The sequence below is a fragment of the Coregonus clupeaformis genome, chromosome 19, assembly GCF_020615455.1.
Source record: "Coregonus clupeaformis isolate EN_2021a chromosome 19, ASM2061545v1, whole genome shotgun sequence".
NCBI classification, from domain to species: Eukaryota; Metazoa; Chordata; class Actinopteri; order Salmoniformes; family Salmonidae; genus Coregonus; species Coregonus clupeaformis.
In genome coordinates, this window is record NC_059210.1 from 48,251,389 (window position 1) to 48,275,533 (window position 24,145).

At 43.4% G+C, this 24,145-nt stretch overlaps 1 protein-coding gene across 4 annotated transcripts in view; it reads right to left on the reverse strand.

The window, feature by feature from the left end:
* The window catches only part of LOC121532199 (tripartite motif-containing protein 44), a 109,956-nt gene extending 87,012 nt beyond the window's left edge, over positions 1-22,944 (reverse strand). The window contains exons 1-3 of one of the 4 annotated variants that reach the window (XM_041837983.2): positions 22,673-22,944; positions 21,269-21,939; positions 2,312-2,389 (exon numbers count right to left, since the gene is read on the reverse strand). In XM_041837983.2, coding sequence (XP_041693917.1) covers positions 2,312-2,389; positions 21,269-21,939; positions 22,673-22,706 — 783 coding nt within the window. In that variant the 5' untranslated portion in view covers positions 22,707-22,944. Of the gene's footprint in view, positions 1-2,311; positions 2,390-21,268; positions 21,940-22,069; positions 22,318-22,640 lie in introns of those variants that run through there. The other 3 variants (XM_041837985.2, XM_041837982.2, XM_041837984.2) reach the window with 3 other exon arrangements.
* Positions 22,945-24,145: the final 1,201 nt, after the last annotated feature.

The window sequence follows — 24,145 nt, forward strand, 5'->3', positions numbered from 1 at the left end:
CAGTTGGAGAAATTGCTTGAGCTGCGCTCAAATTGCTTGAGCTGTGTGTATATTACTATCCTCGTGGGTAGCGGAAATCCCCAAAGTCCCCACAAGGATAGAAAAACAAGAAAATGCACAGGTCCCCATGAGGACAAAGGCTATTTTAAGGTTTGGGGTAAAGGTTAGGGTAAGGGTTAGGTTTAGGGGAAATCAATTTTAGGTCCCCACAAGGATAGTAATACGTGTGTGCTTGTGCGTGTGTGTGTGCGTGCATGTGCGTGTGTGTGCATGCATGCTAGGAGGTGAGTGGATAAAAAAGTTTAACCCCTAACTGCTGTTTACTTATCTCCATGCTCCGTAGGGGGATGGAACAAACATACACCCCTTCCCTTGCTAGACTCATGTTTCCATGCTAAAGTTACATATTTTCAAACTTCCCCATCACACACACCCCTCCCTCTGCCACCGGTGACTGCACTGTATCAGCTTGCAGTCTTGCATAATGAGAAGCTGTGATGTTTGAGAGCGTGGAGAGGACACAGTGACAAATCCACCTAATGGTTCCTGACATGTCAGCCTGCAATGAGGAGGGAAGTGGATTCTCCTGAACACCTCTCTGGTGGGAGTACAGAAGTCAAAAGGTCCAGAAAGGCCTGAGGGCAGCGGGAAGGCCTGGGGGCAGTGTTGGTATTTCAGTATGATAAATTGCCGGGGCTGGTGCTGCCCATTAGGGTATTACCTGTTCAAATTAACCTGCTACATTATGGTGCATGGCTGCGGGTCAGCTCTCAGCGGGAGACAGAGTTATGTAACGACACAGCAGAGTGTTAGGCCTGCAGGGTTCGCTGGATGGCCAGATTCAACACTCTCTATGGTAAATAAATTAGACCTGGCTGGTTAGCACTGACCTAACTCCCAGACATGCACGCACACACACAGTTTTATTTCCAGTGACTATGTCCCTGTTACGTGAATTATTTAACAAACTATTTCAGTTTCTCTGTGCGTCTCCCAAAAGGTTGTAAGTCTTTTGGGATTTAAGTAACGGCCAGAGTCCCGGTCTGCATAGTCAGAGATATTTATTCATTGAGAATTCTGCCATCACAATTTCAGAGTCCATCTTTTATACTCATACGTCATACAAAAATAAATCCCTCCCCTCTGTAGGCGGGCTGTAGTTTTCCACTCTAAAACTGCTCTACTGACCTTCAGTTCACACACACACACATATACACACAATCATACACACATACACACACACACACACATATCCTACTCCCTGCTTTACTCAGTTATTGCCGTTCTCACAATATTCTGCACCATGTTTTCATAACAGTTTCTCCCCTCCCTAAATTGGGAGGCCTCTTTATCTTAGTTTCTCAGTTGTCTTTGTTGTCTGGCCTAACTCTTACTCACATTGCTAAATAGTGGCTCAATGCCATAGCCTTTACTGGTCCTACACTCACACATTTCTAACACATTATACACAGTTTCAGGGTGTAATAATTAGTCATTAATAATTAATCTATCAGTCCCCAAACTAACCAATCTGGGCAGGAATTACAGCTATCCTTTCCAAGGTCGACCTGGGATAGTGAAAGTCTATTTCAGTTGTAGGGAAACTCTACTAATATCACTCTATTAACAGGACCCCTGCCAAATAACCAACTCTATGTCAAACATGCATGTTCAATCACTTGCGCTAAACAAGAAGCTACCTAAAGGAACACCTGCAGTCACTAGCACTGTATGAATGCAATCCAGGACTCTGTGCTATGTCTCAGTAGTAAACAAGGATGTTGTGACGATATCTTGTCTATAGTACTGCTCAACAGAGCCATGTATGTGTGTCTGGGATGAGATGAAGACAGATTTAGGTGGTGATGTCATAAATCTCTAGGTTCTTAGACAGGGAGCCAAATGGAAGCCCTCCCAGTGAAAGGAACACAGTGAATAGATGGGAATAAGTGGCTCCCATGTATATCCCCTCTGTCTCATTTAGGACGTAATCTCTGTGTAATCCATCTTTAGCTCACGCTAGACTGATGTGTTATACTGCTGGGATTTGTTGTTATAGAATTTGAATTCTCGTTCATTTTACATTTACATTTTAGTCATTTAGCAGACGCTCTTATCCAGAGCAACTTACAGTTAGTGAGTGCATACATTTTTCATACTGGCCCCCCGTGGGAAACGAACCCACAACCCTGGCGTTGCAAGTGCCATGCTCTACCAACTGAGCTACAGGGGACTGTACAAAGCAATGTTCGAGGTAGAAACACCATCGGCCATATTGGAATGTAAGTTGTAACAGTTTGGTTGTACTGACCTCAGGGTTGGTCCACTTGGTCTTGATGTGGTCAGCCATGTTCTGTGTGCAGCCCAGCAGGTCGTAACCCTCCCTGCTCTGGAGGAGAACAAAGACACCACAGAGACACAGTCAAACAATTTGAAGTTGATTTTTAAACTTTGTCAAATTCCATCACTCCTAGGCTTAATCTTTTATCATTCTAAATATTCCTAAGAGGAAAAATTGGTACTACAATGATACAATGATAAAGAATGTTTGTTTAGTTTTTTTGGATGCTCTTATCCAGAGCGACTTACTGTAGTGAGTGCATACAATTTTTTACTTAATCATCACTGATAATATCCTGATAATGTCATGATCATGTCTTGATAATATCTTGATAATGTCCTGATAATGTCTTGATAATGTCCTGATAATGTATTGTAACGGTCATCAAAATTGATAAAAGATTTTAAAAACAATTCTAATAAATGCAATAGTTGGACAATGGATGAAGATACTCCTAACTTTTAGAATGTTTTAAATTCATCAGATATTGACCGAATTATAGCACATAACACATTTTACTGGCACAGACAAATAATTAATGGAGTTCAGGGATTATGATGGGAATTCAGGTATTCAATGTATTGTCAAATTTCACTTATTTTTCTTAGAATGCACTCATATATACATTTTCTAATGGTATCAGATATTTGTTACAATATGTTGTGTTAAAATATAGAAAATGATATGTACCTAATTAGCATAAACACAATGGGTGTATTTTAGTATATGAATAAAGTAACATAAAAGGGGTGGAACAGGGCTGCAACCACCAAAAACTTGCTATGTCTACCTGCACTGTCTAGACTGCCTAATTAAACAGTTAAATTGGATTGAAAATGTAATCAGCGTAATCCCCAAAAGTGATTTTTATCATGAAAGGGCCATAAACAATAACTAGTAATGTTGCATACTCAAACAAAGGTTGAAATCTCACCTTTCTGGTAAAAACAGTTATAAATTGCTGAGGTGAAGTCACTTTTGAGGATACAAGCTCAAGTACACAGTACAAATATGAAATATTTTATATGATGTATTTCCTATTCAATAAAACTGTATGAATAAGGCTTGCATTGACTTATATGCTTTCTAAATATAGCATAATCAAATTATAAAATGACTAACTATAAGATTTTACCCTCCTTATAATTGTAAAATACATATTTGTATGTTTAGCATTAGAGACAATGTGCATAGAAGTCAATTCGACCTCAACCCAATTGAGATGGTTTGGGATGAGTCGGACGGCTGTCACGCCCTGACTCTGGGGACTCGTATTTGTTGAGTCAGGGTGTGTATTTTCTGTGTGGTATGTTCCTATGTTGTATTTTCTAGGTTTAGATCTAGATCGTCTAGATCTATGTTGGCCGGTGTGGTTCCCAATCAGAGGCAGCTGTCGCTCGTTGTCTCTGATTGGGGACCATACTTAGGCAGCCTATTATAGCACTAGTGGGTTGTGGGATCTTGTTCCGTGTTAAGGTATGTTGTGTTGTGCTGCCTTGGACTTCACATTTCGTTTTGTTTGTTATTTTGTCGTTGTGTTTGATATTTAATAAACATGTACGCATATCACGCTGCGCCTTGGTCTATCTAATTGATCAGCTGTGGTCAAAGCCAAAATGAGTATGACATCCGGGCATTTAAAGTATTCTCAATTTTGGAAATGCTGCAAACTTTTAAAATCATTATTTTTTCGCATTCTCAAACTGCCTACTATTTAGGACACGAGTATGAGTATTCATTGACCCTGAGATACGCCCACTCTTTGACTGGAAGGAGAGTGGTAGCACTAATTATTGAGAGTGAATTGTTTGTTGCAGAAAGTTAAGCTTAACAGGCTGGAGTCTATTTGTTTCATTTTCTTTTTCTTTGTTCTGGGTGTATTTACCGACAGCTTGTATGGGTTTGGGAAAATACATCAGTTATTGTCTCTTATTTTTTTACTCTACTGTAAATCGTTATATCTGTGACACGGATTCTGTTGCTATGTCTATTCTCATGGAGGCTTCCCAATTCGGAGGAAAAAATTAGAGTTCTGTGCGCTGCAGGGGCTGTATTTACTATGCTCTCTTCTGGGACAATGTGGACCAACTGGAGTTCCAATGCAACCATTGTTCACTCGCAGAGGACTATAGCGAAGAAGTGGCTACTCTTAGCAAACAGATTTTACACAATCTACTGGGGAAAGCACTCACACCTTCCTTCTCTACTCCACAGACTGGACACCGTTTCGATGTGCTGAGAGTATCACTGCCATGTCAACACTCATTGAATTAATGGCCAATGCCTTCCAGGGACCCCTCCCAGAAGAAGTCTCCCACTTCCTTAGAAAATGGAGCAGGACCATTGCTTCTGATGGATTTAGTGGACGATTACTGTCACCATTCCTACTGCCCAACCATGGAAGCGCGTCAACCGCCATAGGGCTAATGGAGGGAAGCGGCCTGTGGCGAGTGGGGCTTCTTTGGCGTTGGGAAGGCCGACCCGAATCCAGTTGTCGAACAGCTTCGCACTCCTGGCTTCAGAGGTTCCAGCGCAATTGTCCCCTATCCTGACTCCTTCCCAGGGGGATTCTGCATTGGATTCTTCCTTGGACTCGGATCACCTGACCTCGAGGGTGTCTGACGCACCGGCTCCTCCGTCAGCCACAATGTTTTTTTTTGCGGCTGGCTCGAGGAGCAAAAACAGCCGGACCTCCTCTTCCATCTCACCAGCCGTTATAATCGGCAGCTCTATGGGGCAAAAACCTTTTGCTATCATGGGGCTCGGGTACAGGACATTACTAGGCTGCGTCCTACCATTTTACTCCAGAACACGGAGGCTATCGCTGTCGTAATCCATGTGGGAATGTCGTAATCCATGCGGTGTGCTGTCGTAATCCATGCGGTGTGTATCAGAGACTGGTGGTAATCCAGCCATCTTCTGGAAAGTGGTAAAATCTTTTAAACAAAACTCCACCCACTCGTTGCCCAAGCAGGTTTTGACAGCCTCTGGTCCCATTACCATTACATCCCATACATTATTACATTACCAATACTTATTTTCCACCATAATTTGCAAATAAATTCATTAAAAATCCTACAATGTGATTTTCTGGAATTTTTTTTCTCAATTTGTCTGTCATAGTTGACGTGTACCTATGATGAAAATTACAGGCCTCTCTCATCTTTTTAAGTGGGAGAACTTGCACAATTGGTGGCTGACTAAATACTTTTTTTCCCCACTGTATATGCCACATCGGCAGGATAGAACGGCTGACTCCGGTAAGATAAGGGATGGCGGTCTGTGTATATTTGTAAACAACACCTGGTGCATAAAATCTAATACTAAGGAAGTCTCGAGGTTTTGCTCGCCTGAGGTAGAGTATGTCATGATAAGCTGTAGACCCCACTATTTACCAAGAGAGTTTTCATCTATATTTTTCGTAGCTGTCTATTTACCACCACAAACCGATGCAGGCACTAAGATTGCACTCAATGAGCTGTATAAGGCCATAAGTAAACAGGAAAACGCTGGGGACTTTAATGCAGGGAAACTTCAATCCGTTCTACCTAATTTCTACTAGCATGTTAAATGCTTCGTCAACCATTTTGAAAAGAAGGTTGATGACATCCGATCCTCATTTATTAAGTGAAATGACACTGCTGGTCCTGCTCACACTGCCCTACCCTATGCTTTGACTTCTTTCTCCCCTCTCTCTCTCCAGATGAAATCTTGAGACTTGTGACGGCCGGCCGCCCAACAACCTGCCCGCTTGACCCTATCCCCTCCTCTCTTCTCCAGACCATTTCCGGAGACCTTCTCCCTTCCCTCACCTCGCTCATCAACTCATCCTTGACCGCTGGCTATGTCCCTTCCGTCTTCAAGAGAGCAAGAGTTGCACCCCTCCTCAAAAAACCTGCACTCGATCCCTCCGATGTTAACAACTACAGACCAGTATCCCTTCTTTCTTTTCTCTCCAAAACTCTTGAGCGTGCCGTCTCTAGCCAACTCTCCTGCTATCTCTCTCAGAATGACCTTCTTGATCCAAACCAGTCAGGTTTCAAGACTGGTCAATCAACTGAGACTGCTCTTCTCTGTGTCACGGAAGCTTTCCGCACTGCTAAAGCTAACTCTCTCTCCTCTGCTCTTATTCTTCTAGACCTATCTGCTGCCTTTGATAGTGTGAACCATCAGATCCTCCTCTCCACCCTCTCTGAGTTGGACATCTCCGGCGCTGCTCACTCTTGGATTGCGTCCTACCTGACAGGTCGCTCCTACCAGGTGGCGTGGCGAGAATCTGTCTCTGCACCACGTGCTCTCACCACTGGTGTCCCCCAGGGCTCAGTTCTAGGCCCTCTCCTATTCTCTCTATACACCATGTCACTTGGCTCTGTCATATCCTCACATGGTCTCTCCTATCATTGCTACGCAGACGACACACAATTCATTTTCTCCTTTTCCCCTTATGATAACCAGGTGGCGAATCACATCTCTGCATGTCTGGCAGACATATCAGTGTGGATGTTGGATCACCACCTCAAGCTGAACCTCGGCAAGACGGAGCTGCTCTTCCTCCCGGGGAAGGACTGCCCGCTCCATGATCTCGCCATCACAGTTGACAACTCCATTGTGTCCTCCTCCCAGAGTGCGAAGAACCCTGTCGTTCTCCGCTAACATCAAAGCGGTGACCCGATCCTGCAGGTTCATGCTCTACAACATTCGCAGAGTACGACCCTACCTTACACAGAAAGCAGCACAGGTCCTATTCCAGGCACTTGTCATCTCCCGCCTGGATTATTGCAACTCGCTGTTGGCTGGGATCCCTGCCTGTGCCATTAAACCCCTACAACTTATCCAGAACGCTGCAGCCCGTCTGGTGTTCAACCTTCCCAAGTTCTCTCATGTCACCCTGCTCCTCCGCACACTCCACTGGCTTCCAGTTGAAGCTTGCATCTACTACAAAACCATGGTGCTTGCCTATGGAGCTGTGAGGGGAACGGCACCTCCTTACCTTCAGGCTCTGATCAGACCCTACACCCAAATGAGGGCACTACGTTCATCCACCTCTGGCCTGCTAGCCCCCCTACCTCTATGGAAGCACAGTTCCCGCTCAGCCCAGTCAGCTCTGGCACCCCAATGGTGGAACAAGCTCCCCCACGACGCCAGGACAGCGGAGTCACTGACCACCTTCCGGAGACACTTGAAACCCTACCTCTTTAAGGAATACCTGGAGTAGTATAACAGTAATCCTTCTAACCCCCCTCCCCAAAAATTGGGTGGTTGTCCAACGGGCTATCCTAAGTTGAATGCAACAATTTGTTAGATAAGAGCGTCTGCTAAATGACTAAAATGTAAATGTGCAACCAGATGGAAAAAAACTCTAGACCACCTTTACTCCGCACACAGAGACGCGTACAAAGCTCTCCCTTGCCCTCCATTTGGCAAATCTGACCATAACTCTATCCGCCTGATTCCTGCTTATAAGCAAAAACTAAAGCAGGAAGCACCAGTGACTCGGTTAATAAGGAAGTGGTCAGATGACGCAGATGCTAAGCTACAGGACTTTTTTGATACCACAGACTGGAATATGTTCCGGAATTCTTCCGATAGCATTGAGGAGTACACCACATCAGTCACTGGCTTCATCAATAAGTGCATCGATGACGTCATCCCCACAGTGACCGTACGTACATACCCCAACCAGAAGCCATGGATTACAGGCAACATCCACACTGAGCTAAAGGTTAGAGCTGCCGCTTTCAAGGAGCGGGACTCTAACCCGGACGCGTATAAGAAATCCCTTCGACGAACCATCAAACAGGCAAAGAGTGAATACAGGACTAAGATTGAATCGTACTACACCGGCTCTGACGCTCGTCGGATGTGGCAGGGCTTGAAATCTATTACAGACTACAAAGGGATACACAGCCGCGAGCTGCCCAGTGACACAAGCCTACCAGACGAGCTAAATCACTTCTATGCTCGATTCGGGGCAAGCAACATTGAAGCATGCATGAGAGCACCAGCTGTTCCGGATGACTATGTGATCAAGCTCTCTGTAGCTGATGTGAGTAAGACTTTTAAGCAGGTCAACATTCACAAGGCCGCAGGGCCAGACAGATTACCAGGACGTGTACTCCGAGCATGTGCTGACCAACTGGCAAGCATCTTCACTGTAATACCAACATGTTTCAAGCAGACCACCATAGTCCCTGTGCCCAAGAACACTAAGATAACCTGCCTAAATGACTACCGACCCGTAGCACTCACGTCTGTAGCCATGAAGTGCTTTGAAAGGCTGGTCATGGCTCACATCAACACCATTATCCCAGAAACCCTAGACCCACTCCAATTTGCATACCGCCCCAACAGATCCACAGATGAAGAAATCTCTATTGCACTCCACACTGCCCTCTCCCACCTGGACAAGAGGAACACCTACGTGAGAATGCAATTCATTGACTACAGCTCAGCGTTCAACACCATAGTGCCCTCAAAGCTCATCACTAAGATAAGGACCCTGGGACTAAACACCTCCCTCTGCAACTGGATCCTGGACTTCCTGACGGGCCGCCCCCAGGTGGTAAGGGTAGGTAACAACACATCTGCCACGCTGATCTTCAACATGGGGGCCCCTCAGGTGTGCGTGCTCAGTCCCCTCCTTTACTCCCTGTTCACCCATGACTGCATGGCCAGGCACGACTCCAACGCCATCATTACGTTTGCAGACGACATAACAGTGGTAGGCCTGATCACCGACAATAATGAGACATCCTATAGGGAAGAGGTCAGAGACCTGGCTGTGTGGTGCCAGGATAACAACCTCTCCCTCAACGTGACCAAGACAAAGGAGATCATTGTGGACTACAGGAGTAAAAAGAGGACTGAGTACGCCCCCATTCTCATCGACGGGCTGTATGGGAACAAGTTGAGAGCTTCAAGTTCCTTGGTGTCCACATCATCAACAAACTATCATGGTCCAATCACACCAAGACAATTGTGAAGAGGGCACGACATAGCCTATTCCCCCTCATGAGTCTGAAAAGATTTGGCATGAGTCCTTAGATCCTCATAAAGTTCTACAGCTGCACCATCGAAGGCATCCTGACTGATTGCATCACTGCCTGGTATGGCAACTGCTCGGCCTCTGACGGCAAGGCACTACAGAGGGTAGTCCCTATACCAGGCGGTGTCAGAGGAAGGCCGTAAAAATTATCAAAGACTCAAGCCACCCTAGTAATAGACTGTTCTCTCTGCTACCACACAGCAAGTGGTACCGGAGCGCCAAGTCTAGGTCCAAAAGGCTTCTTAACAGCTTCTACCCCCAAGCCATAAGACTCCTGAACAGCTAATCATGGCTACCCGGACTATTGTCATTACCCCCCCCACCACCACCCCTACCCCCTCTTTTACGCTGCTGCTACTTTGTTTATTATTTTTGCATAGTCACTTTAACTCTACCCACATGTACATATTACCTCAATTACCTCGACTAACCGGTGCCCCACACATTTACTCTGTACCGGTACACCCTGTATATAACCTCCCTACTGTTATTTTATTTTACTGCTGCTCTTTAATTATTTGCTATTTTAATTTTTTTTCTTTAACTGCATTGTTGGTTAAGGGCTTGTAAGTAAGCATTTCACTGTAATGTCTACACCTGTTGTATTCGGTACATTTGGCAAATACAGTTTGATTTGATTTGATTTGAAAGAGTTGCCAGAGTAAAATGAAAGCAATCAATCCAGCAAGATGTGACAAGTGGATTTTGCACCTCTCAAACACAGGAAATAGATGGCTGAAAAAGACAGATCCTCATGTGGGTGGGACATTCACGTTGCTAATGTTATCTCTCTACTCCCTCCGTAGTCAAGATGATGATGTGTCATTCTCGCTCCATGATATCTCCTCTGCCCACAGAGAGCAGTTAGTTAGTCGGTGAGTCACGGGACGGGAGGGGACGGCTTGTAAAACTCCTGCATTAAAAAGCCATCTGGGAAGGAGCCACGATGCAGGATGGAATTGATCCCTAGCCAAAATGACACTAGAATATCTTCCAAACACATTATTAATAGGGCTGGATAATTGGGAGGATTTGTCATGATGTCATTGTAGCTGTCACATGATGGCATATATTATTATTATTATTAATACATGACATCATTATGTGTTAAACATATGGAGATACTCTGCTCTACTCTTCTAGAGCCCTAGTGTGTTGACTTGAAGTACTCTATGAGTGCCTCAACGCTTTTAGTACACTACTATCATTTGATATTCCTCAGCTCTACTAGTGCACTACTACCATTTGATATTCCTCAGCTCTACTAGTGCACTACTATCATTTGACTTTACAGACACATAAACAATATTGTTTGTATCGTTTCTCCTATAGGGGATGTATTATGCAGATCATATACAGTAGAGAGCATATAAGGAGTCACATACAGGCTGTGTCACTGTGCTGTATGCTCTCTCACCATTAAGAATACCTATGTAGTTCTGCTACTCAAGGACAGAGGTGGCTTATATATCTCACTCCCTTTACAATGGAATGTAAGTTATATGTTATATATGGTGGGAATGTGCTTATATCTATGTTATACATGGTGGGACTGTGCTTATATCTATGTTATAAATGGTGGGACTGTGCTTATATCTATGTTATAAACGGTGGGAATGTGCTTATATCTATGTTAGCACCTTTACAAAGTATTCATACCCATGCACTGCACTACACGTCACTTCCTGTTGAATGCGGAACGCTATTTCCATATTATGTCTATCTCTGATAAGCTACCTCAGAAAGGGCTGAAAATAGCTGATATTAATATATGTAGCCTTAGAATAAGGTTCATGAAATCAATAACTTGTTAACAGCAGATAACATTAATATACTAGCCATTTCTGAGACTCACTTAGATAATTCATTTGATAATACAGCAGTAGCAATACAATAACATTGCTGTATATATTCAGAGCCATATCCCTGTAATGCTTAGAGAAGATCTCATGTCAAGTGTTATTGAAGTGTTGTGGTTGCAGGTTCACTTGGCACATCTAAAGCCTTGTCTTTTGGGGTGTTTCTATAGGCCACCAAGTGCTAACAGTCAGTATCTAAATAATATTTGTGAAATGCTTGATAGTGTATGTGATGTAAACAGAGAGGTATGATGATGTTAAAAATATATGTTGGTCTGATGTGATTAATAAGGAGCATCCAGACACTGCACTTGATGAATTTATGAAATTACTTCTTCCAATAATTGATAAACATGCACCTGTTAAGAAACTGACTGTTAGAACTGTTAAGGCTCCATGGATTGATGAGGAATTGAAAAACTGTATGGTTGAAAGAGATGGGGCAAAAGGAGTGGATAATAAGACTGGCTAACTTACTGCAAATTAAGAAATGATGTGACTAAACTCAACAAAAAGAAGAAGAAACAGTATTATGAAGTCAAGATCAATGATATACAGAATGATGGAAAAAAAACTTTGGAGTACTTTAAATAAAATTATGGGCAGAAAGACAAATTCAACTCCACCTTTCATCGAATCAGATGGCTTATTCATCACAAAACCATTTGATGTTGCAAATTATTTTAATGATTATTTCATTGGCAACGTGGGCAGACTTAGGCAGGAAATGCCAACAACGAACAGTGAGCCATCGTACTGATGCATAAAAAAACTAATAATGAAAGAAAAGCATTGCAAGTTTGAATTTTGTGAAGTTAGTGTGGAAAAATGTATTGTTATCAATCAATAATGACAAACCTCTTGGCATTGACAACTTAGATTAAAAGCCATTGAGGATGGTAGCTGACTCTATAGCCACTCCTATCGGTCATATCTTTAATCTGAGCCTAGATGAAATTCTTTGTCCTCAGGCCTGTACGGAAGCAAAAGTCATTCCGCTACCCAAGAGTGGTAAAGACGCCTTTACTGGTTCTAACAGCAGACCTATCAGCTTGCTGCCAGCTCTTAGCAAACTGTTGGAAAACATTGTGTTTGACCAATGTGAGAGTAAAAATTACCTGCTTTGTTTTATATTTATAGTTAACAATTACAGTGGGGAGAACAAGTATTTGATACACTGCCGATTTTGCAGGTTTTCCTACTTACAAAGCATGTAGAGGTCTGTAATTTTTATCATAGGTACACTTCAACTGTGAGAGCGGAATCTAAAACAAAAATCCAGAAAATCACATTGTATGATTTTTAAGTAATTAATTGCATTTTATTGCATGACATAAGTATTTGATACATCAGAAAAAGCAGAACTTAATATTTGGTACAGAAACCTTTGTTTGCAATTACAGAGATCATACGTTTCCTGTAGGTCTTGACCAGGTTTGCACACACCTGCAGCAGGGATTTTGGCCCACTCCTCCATACAGACCTTCTCCAGATCCTTCAGGTTTCGGGGCTGTGGCTGGGCAATGCGGACTTTCAGCTCCCTCCAAAGATGTTCTATTGGGTTCAGGTCTGAGACTGGCTAGGCCACTCCAGGACCTTGAGATGCTTCTTACGGAGCCACTCCTTAGTTGCCCTGGCTGTGTGTTTCGGTCGTTGTCATGCTGGAAGACCCAGCCACACCCATCTTCAATGCTCTTACTGAGGGAAGGAGGTTGTTGGCCAAGATCTCGTGATACATGGCCCCCATCCATCCTCCCCTCAATACGGTGCAGTCAGTCCCTGTCCCCTTTGCAGAAAAGCATCCCCAAAGAATGATGTTTCCACCTCCATGCATCACGGTTGGGATGGTGTTCTTGGAGTTGTACTCATCCTTCTTCTTCCTCCAAACACGGCGAGTGGAGTTTAGACCAAAAAGCTCTATTTTTGTCTCTTCAGACCACATGACCTTCTCCCATTCCTCCTTTGGATCATCCAGATGGTCATTGGCAAACTTCAGAAGGGCCTGGACATGCGCTGGCTTGAGCAGGGGGACCTTGTGTACGCTGCAGGATATGAATCCATGACTGCGTAGTGTGTTACTAATGGTTTTCTTTGAGACTGTGGTCCCAGCTCTCTTCAGGTCATTGACCAGGTCCTGCCGTGTAGTTCTGGGCTGATTCCTCACCTTCCTCATGATCATTGATGCCCCACGAGGGTGAGATCTTGCATGGAGCCCAGACCGAGGGTGATTGACCGTCATCTTGAACTTCCTCCATTTTATAATAATTGCACCAACAGTTGTTGCCTTCTCACCAAGCTGCTTGCCTATTGTCCTGTAGCCCATCCCAGCCTTGTGCAGGTCTACAATTTTATCCCTGATGTCCTTACACAGCTCTCTGGTCTTGGCCATTGTGGAGAGGTTGGAGTCTGTTTGATTGAGTGTGTGGACAGGTGTCTTTTATACAGGTAACGAGTTCAAACAGGTGCAGTTAATACAGGTAATGAGTGGAGAACAGGAGGGCTTCTTAAAGAAAAACTAACAGGTCTGTGAGAGCCGGAATTCTTACTGGTTGGTAGGTGATCAAATACTTATGTCATGCAATAAAATTCAAATTAATTACTTAAAAATCATACAATGTGATTTTCTGGATTTTTGTTTTAAATTCCGTCTCTCACAGTTGAAGTGTACCTATGATAAAAATTACAGACCTCTACATGCTTTGTAAGTTGGAAAACCTGCAAAATCAGCAGTGTATCAAATACTTGTTCTCCCCACTGTATATGCTTAAGATTGGTAAAGAGATTTTGATAACTTGCAATACTATGCTTCTGAGAAGGGATGGTTCCACTCTCTGCTCCCTGCAGCTGGTCTGTGCGTATCGTCAAGGATATGGGGCGACTCAGAGATAACTTGTGACTCGGGATAGAGATAAAACTTGAGGAACAACCTGTTATCGTTTTGTATCATCTTTGCTTCTGAGTAACTTGGTCACACGGCATAAGACAAAGAGCCTCTGAGAAGTGACCACAGTGTCTCAGTTCATCCTGTTCTTCTGTTACCTTTCAATGGCACAGCTGTGTAAGGATGTGAGGTGAACAGGTTGGCTTGAATGGAGGGGAGTAACGGAACTAACTTTATCACTTGTTTGTGCGCTATGAACCGATACACATAGCCACGAGAAGAAAACAAGGTAGCTTGTTTTCTTCCGAGCTGACGTGGAGGAGTGGAACCAGCCATGACTAAGCATTTTTAGGTCCACTATATAAGATGTCTGTTTATCTCTGTATGTCAGAGCTCTCGGCCCAACACTCAAGAGTATTGGGTCGACCAGCCTCATTATTGCAGACCACTCACCCAATTCACTTGTATGTGTGGTGTGACCTACTCCCTTATTAATACGTTTTGAATAAAGTAATATCCTGATTGGTGATTGACCTTGTCTCTCCTCACTGTTAATGTAGAATTTCCACGACACCAAATACAATGCTATTTCTCTGTAAACAAATTAACAACATACTTTCAGCATGCTTATAGAGAAAAGCACTCAACATGTACTACACTGACACAAATAACTGATGATTGGTTGATGGAAAATTGATAGTAAGAAGATTGTGGGAGCTGTACTGCTAGATTTCAGTGCAGCCTTTGATAATATTGACTATAACCTGTTTAATAAATAAAAAATAAATTATGTGTTATGGCTTTTCAACCTCTGCCATATCATGGATTCAGAGCTACTGTATCTATCTAATAGAACTCAGAGGGTTTTCTTTAATGGAAGCTTCTCTAATGTCAAACATGTAAAGTGTGGTGTACCGCAGGGCAGCTATCTAGGCCCTCTACTCTTTTCTATTTTTACCAATGACCTGCCACTGGCAGTAAACAAAGCATGTGTGCCCATGTATGCTGATGATTCAACCATATACGCATCAGCAACCACAGCTAATGAAGTCACTGAACTCCTTAACAAAGAGTTGCAGTCTGTTTTGGAATGGGTGGCCAGTAATAAACTGGTCCTGAACATCTCTAAAACTGAGAGAATTGTACTTGGTACAAATCATTCCTTAAGTTCTAGACCTCAGCTGAATCTGCTAATGAATGGTGTGGCTGTTGAACAAGTTGAGGAGACTAAATTACTTGGTGTTACCTTCGATTGTAAACTGTCATGGTCAAAACATATAGATTCAATGATTGTAACGATGGGGAGAGGTCTGTCCGTAATAAAGAGATGCTCTTCTTTTTTGACACCACACTCCACAAAGCAAGTCCTGCAGGCTCTAGTTGTATCTTATTTTGATTATTGTCCATGTCATATGGTCAAGTGCTGCAAAGAAAGTTAGTTAAGCTGCAGCCGGACCAGAACAGAGCCGCACGGCTTGCTCTTCATTGTAATCAGAGGGCTAATATTAATACTATGCATGCCAGTATCTCTTGGCTAAGAGTTGAGGAAAGACTGACTGCGTCACTTCTTATTTTTATTAGAAACATTAACGTGTTGGAAATTCCAAATTGTTTGCATAGTCAACTTACACACAGCACTGACACACACACTTACCCCATCAGACATACCACCAGGGGTCTTTTCATAGTCCCCAAGTCCAGAAAAAATTCAACGAAACGTACAGTATTATACAGAGCCATGAGTGCATGGAACTCCCTTCAATCTTATATAGCGCATGTGAACAGCAAACCTAGTTTAAAAACAAATAAAGCAAACCTCACGGCACACCGCCTCTCCCACATGTGACCTACTTGTTGTGTGTATTTACAGACATGTACAGTTGAAGTCGGAAGTTTACATACACTTAGGTTGGAGTTATTAAAACTCGTTTTTCAACCAATCGACAAAATACTTGTTAACAAACTATAGTTCTGGCAAGTCGGTTAGGAAATCTACTTTGTGCATTTCACAAGTAATTTTTCCAACAATTGTTTACTGACAGAATATTTCGCTTATAATTCACTGTATCACAATTCCATTGGGTCAGAAGTTTACATACATTAAGTTGACTGTGCCTATAAACAGCTTGGAAAATTCCAGAAAATGATGTCATGGCTTTAGAAGCTTCTGATAGGCTAATTGATATAATTTAAGTCAATTGGAGATGTACATGTGGATGTATTTCAAGGCCTACCTTCAAACGCAGTGCCTCTTTGCTTGACATCATGGGAAAATCAAAGAAAATCAGCCAAGACCTCAGAAAAAAAATTGTAGACCTTCACAAGTCTGGTTCATCCTTGGGAGCAATTTCCAAGCACCTGAAGGTACCACGTTCATCTGTACAAACAATAGTATGCAAGTATAAATATCATGGGAACACGCAGCCGTCATACCGCTCAGGAAGGAGACGCGTTCTGTCTCCTAGAGATGAACGTACTTTGGTGCAAATCAATTCCAGAACAACAGCAAAGGACCTTGTGAAGATGCTGGAGGAAACAGGTACAAAAGTATCTATATCCACAGTAAAACGAGTCCTATATCGACATGACCTGAAAGGCCGCTTAGCAAGGAAGAAGCCACTGCTCCAAAACCGCCATAAAAAAGCTAGACTACGTTTTGCAACTGCACATGCGGACAAAGATTGTACTTTTTGGAGAAATGTCCTCTGGTCTGATGAAACAAAAATAGAACTGTTTGGCCATAATGACCATCGTTATGTTTGGAGGAAATAGGGGGTTGCTTGCAAGCCGAAGAACACCATCCCAACCGTGAAGCACGGGGGTGGCAGCATCATGCTGTGGGGGTGCTTTGCTGCAGGAGGGACTGGTGCACTTCACAAAATAGGTGGCATCATGAGGAAGGGAAATTATGTGGATATATTGAAGCAACATCACAAGACATCAGTCAGGAAGTTAAAGCTTGGTCGCAAATGAGTCTTCCAAATGGACAATGACCCCAAGCATACTTCCAAAGTTGTGCCAAAATGGCTTAAGGACAACAAAGTCAAGGTATTGGAGTGACCATCACAAAGCCTGACCAAAATCCTATAGAAAATGTGTGGGCAGAACTGAAAAAGCGTGTGCGAGCAAGGAGGCCTACAAACCTGACTCAGTTACACCAGCTTTGTCAGGAGGAATGGGCCAAAATTCACCCAACTTATTGTGGGAAGCTTGTGGAAGGCTACCCGAAACGTTTGACCCAAGTTAAACAAGTTAAAGGCAATGGTACCAAATACTAATTGAGTGTATGTAAACTTCTGACCCACTGGGAAGGTGATGAAAGAAATGAAAGCTGAAATAAATAATTCTCTCTACTATTATTCTGACATTTCACATTTTTAAATTAAAGTGGTGATCCTAACTGACCTAAAACAGGGATTTTTTACTAGGATTAAATGTCAGGAATTGTGAAAAACTGAGTTTAAATGTATTTGGCTAAGTTGTATGTAAACTTCCGACTTCAACTGTATGTGTAACTCAGTGTTTCCCAACCCTGGTCCTCGAGTACCCCCAACAGTACACATTTTTGTTGTAGCCCTGGACAAACACACCTCATTCAGTTTATTGAGGGCTTGATGATTAGTTGACAAGTTGAATCAGGTGTGCTTGTCCAGGGTTACAAAAACAATGTGTACTTGAGGACTAGGATTGGGAAACACTGGTGTAACTGATATATGCACACACACACACGCTATATCTTAATGTTTTTAAATGTATGTACATTGTAGTCTTTTGTCTGTAATGTATTTTTCATGATGTGTCGGACCCCAGTAAGAATAGCTGTTGCCATTGGCGTTGGCTAACGGGGATACTAATAAATCAAACGTTATAAACATGGTACTATGCTTATATCTGTGTTATAAATGTGGTACTGTGTAATGTCTGTGTTATAAATGTGGAATTGTGCTTATATCCATGTTATGAATATGGTACTATGATTATATCTATGTTATAAACGTGGTACTGTGTAATATCTATATTATACATGTGGCACTGTCTAATATCTATGTTATAAATGTGGTACTGTGTTTATATCTACGTTATAAATTGACATTTCCCCTCCGCTGCTCCCCCTATGGACATTTCCCCCCCACCATCCCAAATGACTTTTACATTCATCAATGTTGAGTTGTTAATATGTATATTATTGTTTTTTTAAATTATTATTGTTTTTATTTCACTTGGTCCCCACACCCCCTCAATGGTCATGCTGCTTCCCCTATGGTCATTACCCCACACCCCCTAAACAGTCTTTACTCTGCCTCCACCCCAATGGACATTCATTTATTCATCACTGCTACAGTTATGATGTACAGTGTATAGTGCTATTTCTATTTCAATTGTTGTTGTTTTTTATTACCATTTTCATTCTTTTATTTCACTTAGTCCTGCATGTTGGAGCGCGGAGCCTAATATTTTCACTGTACCCTGCAATCACACCTGCAACCCTGTACATGTGACTATTAAACACTCTTAATCTCTTCATCGGAATCTGAATAAACAGTGGTACAGTGTAATATATATGTTATAAACAGGTGTTGACAGGTAGTGATCATGCTCAATGTGAATTCACTGAGAGTCCGCCTACAGATACAGTGCTTTCAGAAAGTATTCATACCCTTTCCCTCTCACCCATCTACACACAATACCCCATGATGACAAAGTGAAAACATGTTTTTAGCAATTTTAGCTAATTTATTGAAAATGAAATACAGAAAAATCTAATTTACATAACTATTCACACTCCTGAGTCAATACATTGTAAAGCACCTTTCGTGGGGATTACAGCTTTGAGTCATCCTGGGTGTGTCTGTATCAGCTTTGCACGTCTGGATTTGGGGATTTTCTCCCATTCTTCCTTGCAGATTTTCTCAAGTTCTGTTAAGTTAAATAGGGAGCGGCGGTGAACAGCCATCTTCAAGTCTTTCCACTGATTTTCAATGAAATTCAAGTATGGGCTTTGGCTGGGCCACTCAAGGACTTCCACATTCTTGTTTTGAAGCCATTCCAGCATTGCTTTGGCTGTATGCTTGGGGTTATTGTCCTGTTGGAACGTAAATCTTTGCCCCAGTCGTTTGCACTCTGAAGCAGGTTATCATCAAAGATCTGCCTTTATTTGGCTCCATTCATTGATCCCTCTATCCCTACCAGTCTCCCAGTCCCTGCCGTTGAAAAACATCTCCATAGCATGATTCTGCCACCACCATGCTTCATGGTAGGGATGGTGTTAGACGGGTGATGAGCTGTGCCTGGTTTTCTTCAGATGTAGCCCTTTGCATTCAGGCCAAAGTGTTCAATTTCTGTCTCATCAGAGCACAGACTCTTTTACCTTATGCTCTCAGAGTCTTTCACGTGCCTTTTTGCAAACTCCAAGCGTGCTGTCATGTGCCTTTTTATCAGGAGTGGTTTCCGTCTGGCCACTGTCCCATAAAGCCCAGATTGGTGAAGTGATATAGAGACTGTTATCCTTCTCGCAGGTTCTCCCATCTCAGCCCAGGAACTCTGTAGTTCTGTCAGAGTGGTCATTGCGTTCTTGGTCACCTCCCTGACCAAGGTCCTTCTTGCCTGGTTGCTCAGTTTGGTCGGATGGCCAGCTCTTGGCAGAGTCTGGGTAGTTCCATATTTTCCACAGTGCTCTTGGAAACTTTCAACACTCTAGAAATGGTTTTATACCCTTCCCCAGATAATTTATATGCCTCTTAACAATTCTATCTTGGAAATCTACAAATAGTTCCTTGGACTTCATTGTATAGTTTTTGTTCTGAAATGTACTGTCAACTGTGGGACCTTATATAGACAGGTGTGTTTCTTTCTAAATCATGTCCCCAAAATGTAATTGGCCACAGCTGGACTCCAATCAAGCTGTAGTGACGTCTCAAGGATGATCAAAGGAAATTGGATGCACCTGAGCTCAATTTGGTGTGTCATAGCAAAGGGATGTGAATACTTATGTAAATGAGATATTTCTGAATTTCATTTTCAATATATTTGCAAAGACTTCTAAAAACATGTTTTCACTTTATCATTATGGGTTATTGTGTGTAGATTTTTTTTTACATCCATTTTGAATTCAGGCTGTAACACAACAAAATGTTGAATAAGTCAAGGGTTAAGAATACTTTCTGAAGGCACTGTATGTCACGTTCGTTTAAGGATGGGTCAGACCAAGGCGCAGCATGAAATGCGTACATGTTGTGATGTCACGAGAGGCTACACAGCTTTCAGCGGGATTGCTCAAGTAGTGCAAGGAGACCAGGTTCAACCAAAACAAGGATTTTATTAAAGGTCTTGGGAAACTAACGAAAGTATAACACAATTCTGTTCTCTGGTGGCTCTTTAAGGGTTAACAGCTCAGGGATGTCTCTTCCACATCCAAAATCATAACTCTCCCTCGCTCAAATAACTTTTCCCCAGTCTTACTGTATTCCACGTTGCAGCTAGTGGCCAACCCAGCAAAACGTCCTTCCAAATGTCCCACACGTATTTCCACAGGTGCATATATCCCAAAGGTGAGTATTTCCCAAAGGTAAGTATCTCCAAATCCTTATATTCCTCATGTAAGTGGACGTGCAGCACTCTTGTCCTCCAGAGAGCCCAGGTTGGAGACTGTGTCTCTTCACTTCCCAAACCTTCAGCTCATCAGCTCCTCATTTGTTTCAGCTGCGTGGGAAGATTGGCCATAGAGGGGTGGAGTTCCCGACCATACCAGCAGATGGAGCCATAGCTGTCTGGGTTTGCAGCCACCTCAGGGGGATGTAACGTCCCTCCAGGACACAGCCTCTCGTGACATCACAATGTTTATTTAACTGATAAACACACGACAAAACAACAAACCAACGAAACGTGAAGTCCTAGGGCTACACACAGAACAAGCCTACACACGGAACAACTAGTGCCAATAGGCTGCCTAAGTATGATCCCCAATCAGAGACAACGAGCGACAGCTGCCTCTGATTGGGAACCACACCGGCCAACATAGATCGACACATACTAGATCATACACATAGATATACACAACATAGAATATTCACACCCTGACTCAACATATAAGAGTCCCCTGAGTCAGGGCGTGACACTGTATGCGTGAAGGATGTGCGACTCACCTTCTGCAAGACGTAGGCCTCGCGCAGGGTGATGATCTCATGTTCGCGGTGCTCCCCCTGCACGGCACACACCACACAGATTACCTTCTCGTCAGCCTTGCAATAGAGAGTGCCCTCCTGGCCGTGCTCCTTACAGCGCAGCCTCTCCACTGTCACTGTGTCCCTCTTACTAACCCCCTCTAGGGCCACCACTGCCTCTTCATCGCCATCGTCTTCTTCATCATCAACCTTCCCCTCCCCCTGGTCTCTCTCTCCTCCACACACCCCGTTCTCTTGTAACCCAGCCGCACCGCATGCCCCATTTTCCACCACCCCTGGCTCTGCCGCAGGCCTCATTCCCTGTACCCTTTCCTCCCCCGCCCCCTCCCTTGTGTCTCTGGCCCTGCCCAGCTGTTGGGACTGGGGCTGCAACACGTCCTGGCCATAGGGAGTCAGCTGGTGTCGTGTGCTGCAGGCGTGTTTCTCGGCGTGGGCAGGGCAGAAGGCGAAGCTGCAGGTGTGACACACCTGGGTCGCCGGCTGGGCCTCGTCAGGCTCGCACGCATCACATGACCCATCCATCTGCGGTAGCTCGTCCTCCTCAGGTCCTCCACTTCCTCTCCAGGGTTCCCCTTGGTCTGTCATTGAAGTGGGTTTGAGTAGGGTGAGTAAGGGGGTAAGTGAAGGACACCCTGTGGGAGAGATGAGTAGTAGAGGACAGGGTATATAAATAGGTACTTACTTTACCTAAGCAAGAGTAACAAGTTGTAGGGACTACTGTCAGAGGGAAAACAAAACACATCCCTTCCAAAGATACTGTACCTGCCAAAGTTTACTGCTTTTGTCTGCAAACACACCCTCTTTGTTTGCATACCTTTCCCCACATACACATACTGTAGATACACACGCAACTACTGAGAGTGCATACACGCATGATCAAATGCATACACACTCTCTTTCTCTCCTAGCTCCTCCTCCTTCTGTCCAGCATCAGGGCCTGACCATTTAACGCTTCACTATTTTTGTCTTTCTCTCCTCTCCCTCCCCCTTTCATTTCACTCTACGGGAGAGCATTTTAAGAATGGAGGCTACCCACGCTGCCTGCCTGACACACACAGCAGGGCCTGAGCTGCATACAAAAGTATATATTTTGCTCTCTCTCTCTCTCTTCCAATCTCTCTTTTTCTAGCTCGCTCTGTGGGGGCCTACCCCTCCTGAGCACTGCTCGGCTATTCTCTCTCCTTTCTGACACAAACAACCAGAACCAACTGGGCCTCACTGCACATAAAACTCCCTCTACTCTTCAATTCTCTTCTCCACTCTGCTATCTCCGTTTCTCTGACTCATTCACACACCGACACACACACACTCTCTCTCCCCCTGTGGGGCCTACCCGTGTGAAGCTCGGTTCCAATGTGTACTCACTGGTATATCTGTGAGGCAGGCTCTGCAGTCTCATTCGCTTTTTGTCACTCTCTGTTTCTCTCTCTGCCGCGGAGAGCACAGCCAGTGTTGACGTTAGCTAGCTAGCACTTCCTTAGCACAGCTGCCCTGTTCTCTGTGCTCTAGCCTGCTCTTCTTTCACTTCACAGTTGAAGCTCAGGCCCTGGCTGCATTCACTTCCTTGTTTTCCTCAGCTGCTGGGTATTTTTTTCTCTCTTTCTCTCTTTACTTCCTGGTTCTAGTGGCAGCCGGAGAGAGAGACACACAGAGGTGGGAGAGAGAAACTGGCTTGACAACCACAACAAAGGCAGAGAGAGTAGCCTGCTAGCAAACACAGACAATGCAGCATGATTAGTAGGCTTGAGAGGGAGAGGTAACAAACTCTTCCACTGTTCTCCTTAGAGAGAGCTAAGAGGCTATTGAGCTTAGCGCCACATTAGCAGCAGTGTTTGGTGTTTGGCCAGTGAGTGCTGCCTGCTACTCTATGGTGAAACATAAATAAGTTTTACACTCTAAGCTGTAATCACAGTCTGGGTCTCGCTGGATAAGGATGAAGATGTTTTGCCAATTGAGCAGCTGAAAGACCAATTGAATTGACTTTAATAAAAAAGCACTTCATGTTCTCATATAAAAGACCACAGCTGGAAAAAGCCTCTCCGTAAGAGAATAAACAGCAGAGGCAAAATAACAAAACAACAACAATGTAGTACAGAAACAGATGAGAAAATTATACCCATTGTCCAAATCTTTAGCAATTTGCACTGGAAAATAAATAAACATCTATGGTAAAACAAAGAGGTCTGATTTCAAAGAAGGTAAAACATGGGGTCCCCCAGAAAGAGTGAAACTATGCAGAGGGGTTAGTAAGAGCTTTAATTAATATGACAAGACCACCTACTCACTAAACCCTGATCAGATTATCCCATAATTTTTCTTGACCCAGTGAACCACGTTGTTTGGAGAGAGATGGAATCTGGAATCAATATAAGGTTGGGTGGCCATCTGACACTCAGCAGGGTTTGGCTGTTGACTTAGGAATGCGATAAGTTACAGAACAATACCTACCTTTACTGACCACTCACGTGGAAATTATTATTTTTCAGGTCAACACATGACAATACTTTATAGTGACAAATTCACAAAATTCACAGATACAGCTCTAGTCAACAAGCATACACAAATCAACAGATTTCGGGATCATGCATTACATCTCTCATTGGTTCCACCCAAACCCCGAAGCAGCTAGAGGGAGCAATGAGGTAATTACCATCAGCCCACGCTAAACTGTTTCTGGACAATTAGCAGGGCCATTGACTTGATTCTAATTACAATATACAACATAATTACACAATGAGCCCAAAAGCAAATGTGAAACAAACAAGTGTTTTTTATGTTTCACACTTTTTGTGACTCACAGTTGTATAATGAAAGTAAAGCCACAGTTATAAAATACTA